This window comes from Erinaceus europaeus, chromosome 4, assembly GCF_950295315.1.
Source record: "Erinaceus europaeus chromosome 4, mEriEur2.1, whole genome shotgun sequence".
NCBI classification, from domain to species: Eukaryota; Metazoa; Chordata; class Mammalia; order Eulipotyphla; family Erinaceidae; genus Erinaceus; species Erinaceus europaeus.
Window position 1 is genome coordinate 87,282,470 of NC_080165.1, and position 10,557 is coordinate 87,293,026.

General features: G+C 37.4%; 1 protein-coding gene across 1 annotated transcript; it reads right to left on the reverse strand.

Annotated features, from left to right (window-relative positions):
* Positions 1-287: 287 nt before the first annotated feature.
* Positions 288-1,193, reverse strand: LOC103107680 (synaptobrevin homolog YKT6-like). Its single transcript, XM_060190009.1, has one exon. It carries the CDS (start codon positions 1,111-1,113, stop codon positions 517-519), a length of 597 nt encoding a protein of 198 aa, XP_060045992.1. The 5' UTR covers positions 1,114-1,193; the 3' UTR covers positions 288-516.
* Positions 1,194-10,557: the final 9,364 nt, after the last annotated feature.

The following is a 10,557-nucleotide window of genomic DNA, read 5'->3' on the forward strand; positions in this document are numbered from 1 at the left end:
TCATTCTTACCACACGTCTTCATTTCACTCTTTGAAATCCCAACTTTTGTTGATTTACTTTCAGAGAAAAAGACCTGTGATCAGGTCAATCCTGGCATATAGTATTGTTGGGAATTAAACCAGGGACACTTGGTGTCTCAGGCATGTAAGTCCTGCCTGAGTTCTTTTTTATTTATTTTTTTATTTTTTGTGCCCAGAGTGTGGATTAAGTCCTAAGTTTTTTTTTTTTTTTTTTTTTTTTGCCAGTCTCTGAGGCTTTATGGTTTCACATGGCCTGAACATACACCTTTGGGGGGTCTGGGATTATATTTCAAGAATTACTGGATGCATGGATTTGAATGTCCCCCACCCCCAGATCCCTTCTGCCACCCCTTGGCTCCTTCCAGGAGCTCCAATATGCAACAGAATTCTGTCCCCACTCCGCCTCTTTCCACGGCTGGCGCTGCTCCTCTGGGGGCCGTGGTTCTAATGGGAATGATGGTGATGTTCCAGCGCAGGGACCTCAGCTAGCTGTTGTCACATGATTGCACAGCACGAGTTCTGTTTCCGGGCTGTTTTATAGAAGGCCTTAGACTGTACTCCCAGCACTTCAGATTTGGACACCAGGTCATCCAGCTTCTCTCCTCTCTCTAACAAGGACTCCATGGTGTTATGCAGAATAATTTTGGTTTCATCTAGTTCAGCTTGCACTTTAGACATGGGGTCAGCTTCTCGAGGGTTCTGGTATCTGCTAAGGTAATCACCCAGTTTTGTAAAGCAAATGGTCTCAGGGGATCCAACTGGCCATTCTATCCTGTCAACCTCCTTGGAGAATTCATCCAGTACCTTCTCTAGCAAGCTAAACGCCACCCGTGATGGATACTCGCTGTCAGCAATGACCACTCCTGCAAGGCTGTCATTTCGCACGTAGACGTGGCACAAGTATTCTTGTTCTTTGACAGAAGCTCGGCTGCCTTTCGCTGAGCGCTCGACAATCATTTGACTTGTGAAGGTCATGAATTCCTGAACACTGGACCTCTGGAAGAAGCTGAAGGAGGACACGTCTTGAGCAGTCTTTAGAAGGCCCACCTTGGACTCAGCTTTGTAGAAGACGCTCAGGCTGTACAGCTTCATGGCGCCGCCCCTCCAGCCGGCCGCCGGCCGTCGCGGACCCGCTAGCAGATCCGGAGCAGAGAAGTCACCGCCCCTCCCGAGGGCGCACCAAGTCCTAAATTCTAATGTTGAGGTATTTCCATGGTCTAGAATTCTTACTTTTATTTGCTAATACTGTTATTCAACAAGTCCAAAGGTAGACACTGTCCAAAGGTAGACACAGATTACTCATTTTCTTTTTCTTTAAACATCCAGTCTGTCAGACACAGATTACTCATTTTCTTTTTCTTTAAACATCCAATCTGTCCATCTAGTCATGTGAGTTCTACTTTCTATGTCTTTCCCACTGTATTTATACATATATATAATTATGTTATATAGTATATCTATAACTAATGCATAATTGTATCACAAATTATAAAATCTGGAAATTAAAGTATAATATTCTTTCTCAGTCTTCCTTATCCAGAAATCTCAGGAATGAAACTGCATTCAAAAGAAATAATTTCAGAACAGTGTAGCCATTGGGTCCAAGTGTAGTTCATGTTCAACCATGACATATGCTGAGTAAGATGAACTTAGAGAAGAAACATATATTGGCCCTGAAACTGTATCCTTGTGAATTGTGCTTCTATGATAAGATGATGTAGAAGAGCAATTGTAGGTTTTAGATGTTCATGTAGTGTTTACTGCACTGTGGGGGAAGTGTAGTTCTAGGTGGATGGAGACACTTGTTAAGTAGAGGAAGGCAAGGTGTAGAGTCCCTATTGCAGTCCAATTTTTGTATGTTCCTGGTGTCATGTCAGGTTTTATTTTATTTAATTGAGAGATTGAATTAAGTGACCTATAGTCACTTAATTGCGTTCCTCATTCAGTATTTCTTGAGTTGTTACCATAAACCAGATGCTATGCATATACTGAGGAAACAGCTGGTTAATAAGATGCAAGTTCTATTTCCAGAGAATTAATATTCATAAAAGAGAATCTTTTAACCTTTGCTGTATCTTTACCAATGTAGCTACAGGAAGCAACATCTGACATAGCAATAGGGATGATTTAGTGGTGATTGTAGTATTGAATGTATTAGAAATAAATTTTATATTGATAATATAAGAACTGTAACTTGTAATTATTACAGTTTAAAGTAAACCTACAATTTATTCTTATTCTTATGTAATTTGATCTTCATGTGAAGACTAGTTTCAAAATATTGTCAGGTTCTTTAGTTTGCACTGCCCTCTAGTGGTCAAATACACCCTTCCCTTAAGAGCTAGGGATTTTGCTATTGAGGTTCGTTCTTACTCTGACAATTCTCATTAATATTTATTTTTACATTTATTACTGTTTCCTTGTTAAATGACATATCTTTATTGAAAAAATGTTAAAATAAGATTACTCAAAACAACTACTTGGTGGAGAACATTTTAACAATAATCTGAGAATTCCAAAACCAATTCCACTGAAACTTGAGGTAATAATGCTAATTTAAATATTTTTAAAATTATCAGAAAAGCAAATAAGAAATAATGCTTCAGAAACTGAAATAGTTTACTTGCGAAAGGGGACTTTCTAGCAACTGTAAATACAAAGGGCATTGTAAAAAAATGTAATTTTTAAAGATGGTACTATCATCAAAATGGAAAAATAAGCTGAGACTAGGAGGTGTACATATTTACCGTGGCCGAGCCCTCTAGGTTTGCTCTCTGGAACTATATGGGAGCACCAAGAATAGCTAGTGGAGCAACACATTCCTTTTTTTCTCTTCTTTCCCGTCCTCCCTCCCTTCTTCCTGCCCACCTTGCTGCCTCTTCATCTTCCACTGTATCCTTGATTCTCCCTTTCTTTCTCTTGAATACAGAAAGGAAGAAAGAAAGGCAGAGAGAAGAAAAAAAGAAAAGAAAAATATAGGGGGCAGGGAAGTAGTGTAATGATTATGCAAATAGACTCTCTTTCCTGAAATTCCTAGGTGCCAGATCCAAAATCCCAACTACCATAAGCCGAAACTGAGCAATGTGCTGTGGTAAAATAAATAAATAAATAAATTCTTCTTCTAGCGTTTGCCCTTCTTCCGTAGCCAGTTAACAGCGTCAGGTTGAGCCTGATGTAAAGTTTCGAGACCTCCTTTGAATCTGGAGAGGTGGCAGTCATTGACTATGTGGGTCATAGTCTGTCTGTAGCCGCACAGGCAGTTCGGGTCGTCTCTGGCTCCCCAGCGATGGAACATAGCGGCACACCGCCCATGGCCTGTTCCATAGCGATTGAGGAGGACCCAATCATAACATGCTAGGTCAAAGCTGGGTTGACGCTTGCAGGGGTCTGTGATGAGGTGTTTGTTCTTTACCTCAGCTGACTGCCAGCTCTGTTTCCAAGAGTCTGAAAAATAGCAATAGAAATGACATAGATCAAAAACAATATAGAGACAGAATAGCCTTGGTATTACAATATAGCACTTAAAAACTATTAATCTACTTACAAGTGACAGTAGAATAATTAGTTGGAAAAACACTTTTAAATCTAGAGCTATAGTCTAGACTTAAATAAAATATTAATGCATTGAATTTAAAAATGTAAGTAGTCAAAGTTTAGATAAATGATAATATGATATTGTGTTGATAATAGCTATTGGTGTGATACTAAATTCTGAAACTCAAAGGAAAATTTTTATAGATTTGGATTAAAAATTATGTATGGGTGATAAATAGCATGGTGGAAAGAATTAAAAACAAATGAGAAAAGAAGAAAAGAAAAGGGTGCAATATAATGTGATTAAATTTTTCAAAGTTGAAGAGGAGACTTCTGGAGGTATGACTATGTCTTAGCAGCAGGCTATGTCGCTATCCCTAGTCAACTAGAAAAAAAAAAAAGCAATAAAAATCACCTGAAAACTAAAAAAAAAAATATGACCAGGAATTTTTTTAGAAACTCTCCAAGCCATAGGAAAATTTTATAGTAGAATCCATCAGAAATACAGAGAGGAGAGTAGAAAACATATAGCAGAAAAATTTCTATACGTCAGCAGTGTTCAAAATATAAAAATACAAGAGGGTGAATATACACCTAAATTCATGAATACAAAATGATACAGAACAAAACACATCACTTTAAAACTTTTCAAAACCAGGAACAAGGGAAAAATATTACAGACTTCTAGGAAAAGGAAGAAAAGTAACACACAAAGGCAGAACCATCCGACTTTCATCAAATTTCTCATTACAAACCCTAGAGGCAAGGTGTGAGTGGAATGGCATATTCAAAGTATTAAAAGATAAGAATTACCAGCCATGACTTCTGCATCCTGCTAAATTATCCTTCAAAGATGAGGGAGAAATAAAAATCTTTAAAAAATCATAAACTGGGGAGTCAGGCTGTAGCGCAGCGGGTTAAGTGCATGTGGCGCAAAGCACAAAGACTGGCATAAGGATCCCAGTTCAAACCCCCAGCTCCCCACCTGCAGAGGAGTTGCTTCACAGGTGGTAAAGCAGGTCTGCAGGTGTCTGTCTTTTTCTCCCCCTCTCTGTCTCCCCTCCTCTCTCCATTTCTCTCTGTCCTATCCAACAACGACTATAACAAGGGCAACAAAAGGGAATAAATAAATATTTTTAAAAATCTTAAAAGAAAAAAGAATCAGAAACTGAAGGAATTTTTCATTACCAATCCTGCTGTGCAAGAATTACTGAGAGTAACAAAGGAATTCCAATTTTTAATGAGATGATCAGTATAATAGCAACAGGGAAAAACAGACACAAAAAAGGGGAAAGCAAAATGGAGTAACATCATCTGAGCGGTGAACCCAAGTTCAGCATAAAAAGACTTTGTAGATATTATAAATTAGATACAATATTCACGGTAACCATAAAGCAAAATATAGCACAAAGACAAATGGGAAACATATATATAGTAGCCAAGACCATTATAGAAACCTTTCACATAAAATAATAAACAGAAACAAACAGGAAAGGAGTCAACAAGAATATAAAACAACCTCCAAACAAAAAACAGAATGGCTATAAGCAAACCACATCTATCAATAATCACCTTAAATGTGAATGACTTAAAATCACCAGTGAAATGATTCAGTGACTAAATGGATTTAAAAAGTAAGACCCATATATCCTGTGTCTCTAGGAAATACACATCCAAAAAAAAAAAAAGACAAAAGACACTCTGGGTATCAAGCTGAAACAAGGTTTTCCAAGCCAATAATGCTGACCAAAGGGCAGGAACAGCTATCCTAATATCAGATAAATTAGACTTTCAGGCAAAGAAGATGAAAAGAGACAGACATGGACACTACATATTGGCCAGAGGATTAATTTAACAGGAAGACATAACCATCTTCAATATATATATGATCCTCATATGCATGCATCCAAAAATGTAAAAAAAAAACACTAAGCAGAACTTACACATGCACACACATGCACATACACACACACATATATATATATTGATCCTCTAAATATAATATACATTATTTATTTATTTTTAAATTATATCTTTATTTATTGTATAGAAACAGTAGAAATCGAGAAGGGGGAGATAGAGAGGGACAGACACAGAGAGACAGCTACAGCTATGCTTCAACCATTTGTGAAGCTTTTTCCTTGAAGATGGGGACCAGGGGCCCAAACCAAGGTCCTGGAACTTGTGTGTTCAACCAGGTGCGCCACCACCCAGCCCTGGTATAGTGTTTTTTTTTTTTAATATTTATTTATTTCCTTTTGTTGCCCTTATTGTTTTATTATAGTTATTGTTGTTGTTGTTATTGATGTCATTGTTGTTGGATAGGACAGAGAGAAATGGAGAGAGGAGGAGAAGACAGCGAGGGGAGAGAAAGAGAGACACCTACAATCCTTCTTTACCGCTTGTGAAGCGACCACCCTGGGGAGGCAGGGGCTCTAACCCGGGTCCTTGCACTTTGCGCCACGTGCGCTTAACCCACTGCGCTACCACCCCACTCCCTATAATATACATTACTTTCAGGTACACATGGAACATTCTCAAGGATCAAACATTTGTTGGGACACAAAACAGTCGTAATAAATATGTGAATATTGAAATCATAAAAAGTATCTTCTCTGACGATGAGGCAGTGAGGTTAAAATCAACCACTTGGGAGTCGGCTGTGAGCACAGCGGGTTAAGCGCAAGTGGCACAAAGAGCAAGGACCCGCTCCCCACCTGCAGGGGGGTTGCCTCACAGGCGGTGTAGCAGATCTGCAGGTGTCTTTCTCTCCTCCTCTCTGTCTTCCCCTCCTCTCTCCATTTCTCTCTGTCCTATCCAACGATGACATCAACAACAATAGCTGCAACAACAATAAAAAAACAACAAGGGCAACAAAATAAATAAATAAATATTTAAAAAAAGAAGAAATCAACCACTGGAAGAAACAAAGAAATACATCAAAATTATGGGAACTAACAATACACTTCTGAATAATACCTGGGTCACTGAAGAAATTCAAAGAGAACTTAAAAATTACTTGGAGAACAATGAAAATGAAAAGGTCAACTATTAGACCCTGTGGGATATAGCAAAAGCCGTCCTAAGAGGGTAGCTTATAGGAATACAGTGTCATATTAACAAACAGCGAAGATCGAAAGTAAGATACTTAACATCACAGCTAAGCCAACTAGAAAAGGGACCCAAAAGTAAGCAGGACAAAGGAAATAGTCAAACTCAGAGGAGAAATTAATGAATAAAATCCAGAAAGAACATCCAAAAGATTAATGAAACCAAGATCTGGGTCTTTGAAAGGATACATAAAATTGATAAACCACTGAATAGAGTTACAAAAAGCAGAAGAGAAAGATCTGATAAAAATCTATCAGAAATGAAAGAGATGAAAGTACAGCTGAGGATAGGGATATACAAAGAATCATACATGGATATTATGAACATCTCTATAGAAACAAATTAGAAAACCTAAATGAACTGGATGCATTTCTAGAATCATGCCACCTGCCAACCCTAACCCAAGAGGAAGTGGATAGCTTAAACAAGCCAATCACAAGTTTAGAAATTGAATCAGTCATCAAAAATATTCCCAAGAATAAAATTCCAAGCTCAGCTTTACTAACTTTACTAACAAATCCTTTAAGACTTTCAAAGAAGAATCAGCATCTATTCTCTTCAAACTCTTCCAGAAGATTGTAGAAGGTCAAATCTTACCAAAGACATTCTATGAGGCGAACATCACTTTGATGCCCAAAACAGGTAAAAAATGAAAACTATAGACCTATATCCCTGATGAACATTGATGTAACGATCCTCAACAAAATCTTGGCAAAGTGAATCCAATAACATATCAAGAAAATAATTCACCAAGATCAAGTGAGGATGCACTCCTTTGTTCATAGCTGCATTATTTACAATGGCCAAAGAGTGGACGCTGTCTGTATGCCCACCAACAAATGACTATCTAAAGAAGTTATGGCAGGGAGTGGCTATGGAATAGGAGCCATTTCAGACCACACTCCTGATAAACTAGGGGAAGAAAGAAAGAAAGAAAGAAAGAAAAGAAAAGAGAAAAGAAAAAGAAAAGAAAAGAAAAGAAAAGAAAGAAAAATAGAGAAAGGTCACCTGGAAACTAAACAAAATACCGTCAGGATCGCTCCAGAAACTTCACTAAGCCACAGCCACCAAGTTGCAGGTGAACTACCTGGGCAGAAGACCTCATCAATATGTCCCTGAACCTCACCTATACAGACCCGTACCCCTAGAGAAAGATAGAAACAGGCTGAGGGTATAAACCTACTTGCCAATGCCCATGTCCAGCAGAGAAGCAACTACAGAAGTCAAATTTTTCACCTTCTGTAATCCATAAAGAATTTTGGTCAATACTCCCAGAGAAGAAAATGTTAGGGGAAGATGACCAGAGGGCCCTGAACTCAAATTCCATCAGGACCCAGAAAGAGAAGATGGAGAGGAAAAAGAAAAAAAGAAAGGACATTCAGAAGTAGTAGGTGTGACTTAGAAAGGAAGAGAAGGCATGATCATAAAAACATGGGCAAATATATAAATAAATATATATATAACTATATATATATAGTTATAGAAATAATAGTCAACCCATATCTGTGATCTTAGGAAAACTAATGCAGTTTGCTATAGAGGGTATGGGGACTCAGAACTCTTGGTAGTAGGGAAGATGTGGAATTATACTCTGTTATCTTATAATTTTATAAATCAATATTAAGTCATTAATAAAAAAAAGAAGTCATGGCATATAAATTCCATGGAATACTACTCTGTAATTAGAAAAGACAATATTGCTTCCTTTGAGACAAAATGGGTGGAACGGGAGGTAATTGTGCTTAGCAAAATAAGAGATGAAAGACAACTACTGGATGGCAGTGTCATTTCTCTACCCAAGATTTTTCTCTCCCTCTACTGAAATAGTCACTGTTTGTGCCAACAACACTTTTTTTTTGGTATGTGAGCTAATATCTGTCATATCTAGAGGCCAAGTGCTGTACTGAATAATGAATGAATTTATTTCATTAATTAAAAGCTAGTTATTATGTAATTCCAGTGGAACCTGCTCTTTCTCTTCTCAAGCAGTGGTAGATGGTTGAAATACCATATAACATAAACCAGGAGATCACTAATAAAATGTCATGAGGAACTGAATATAAAAGCCAATATACTTAATGATAAATTCAAAAGCAATTGTGACTATTCATAATTTACATAATTTTATTTGAAATAAATGTTCATATCAAGAACTTGTGGAGAATATGTATTCTGTTTTTTGTTTGCAAAATAGTATTTAGCAACCTCATGTCCAATAGATTAAATATTTCAAATAATCTTTGTTAGTTGGATATGACTTTAAGTTTAGGTTTTTTTTTTTTTGAGTCAATGTTCTTCAAATTGTAGGAAAACCTGTCTTTTAATTTTTTTTCATTGCCACCAGAATTGTCCCTGAAACTGGGTACAACATCTCTCTCTCTCTCCTCATGGAGGTAGAAATTGAAGTGGAAGGGGAAAATATGGAGAGAGGAAGGAAGACCTGAAGCACTGCTTCACCATACATGAAGTATCCTTCCTTGCAATTGGGAACTGGGGACTTGAGCCTGGTCTTTGTGTATGATGATGTATATGCTCTACTGGGTACATCACTGCCCAGCCCCAGGAAATCTGTCTTGAGGCTACAAACATAAATCAGACATGCAAATGGCTTGTACTTAATAATTTTGTGAATTGACATGAAAATACACTATATATTCATTCTCTCTAGGAAATTTTTTTGAGGAAGTGTTTTGTTATATATACAACTTCAATGCTCCCAGGTTGCTTTTGCATTTAGACATACGGAGAGAGGAGATGAACCATTAAAGTAGAGTTGTCACTTGTGCTAAGATACTTCCATATAGTTTTGCTACTTAAGTCTGGGGCGTGAGCATGAATAGACAGGTACCCTGCCCAGTGAGATATTCATGAAACCTCAAGACAACTGCAAAGAATGTTAATTTTGTTTTGTTGACCAGATGAGCTAGAAGATATAAACATTCTAAGAAGGGACTTTACAGTAGTTTTTGATCATTTCATTACTGATATTTCTCTGTACAGTAAATCTATACATACGCATATCCTCATTATCCTAAGCAAGTTTAGAAAATACTTAAAAGACTCCAGTACGGTGTCCAGACTGGTGATGGCACATCAGACTGAGTGCATGTTACAATGTGCGAGGACCCAGATTCAAACTCCTGGTCCCCAGCTGCACGGGGAAAGCAGTGCTGCAGCTACCTCTTTCCCTCTCTATTATTCCCTTCTTTCTCAATTTCTGACTGTCTCTATCCGTTAAATAAATAAAGATAATTAAAAAATTTAAAAAGAGTGTCCTTATTTAAAAAAAAAAAAAAGACTCCAGTATCCAAAACTTTAGAAGTAATGTTTTAGAGGGGCCAGGTGGTGGCGCACCTGGTTGAGTGCACATGTAATGTGCAAGGACTCAGGTTCGAGCCCCTGGTCCCCACCTGTAGGGGGGAAAGCTTTGCAAGTGGTAAAGCAGGGTTGCAGGTATCTTTCCGTCTCTTTCCCTCTCTGTTTCTCCCTTCCTCTTGATTTCTGACTGTCTCTAGCCAATAAATAAATAAAGATAATAAAAAAATTAGAAGTAACGCTTTAATCTTTAATCTTCTAGATTCCATGTGAGGCTGCTTCCCTAATTAATTTAGTTTATTAAACATTGCCACCAAGAATGAAGCTCTATATAACCTACAAAATAATAACATAAAACTTTTGAAAATGAATTTGTGGTTCAATATAAGTGCTATACTGTATAATTAAGGTTTGAGGATTGTTATTTCTTAAATAGAATGAAGTAACAGCTTTATCTTCTTACTGGTCTGGCTTAAAGTCTAGGTTATAAAATACTTTCATGGCATTTATTCCTAATTCTGTAATTCTGTATGGCATGTAAGGATCCAAGAGAAGGGAGATGGGTGGTAGCACAGT

Excerpts from the sequence above, each read along its gene's own strand:
- LOC103107680 (XM_060190009.1), bottom strand. The coding sequence starts at position 1,113 with ATGAAGCTGTACAGCCTGAGCGTCTTCTACAAAGCTGAGTCCAAGGTG.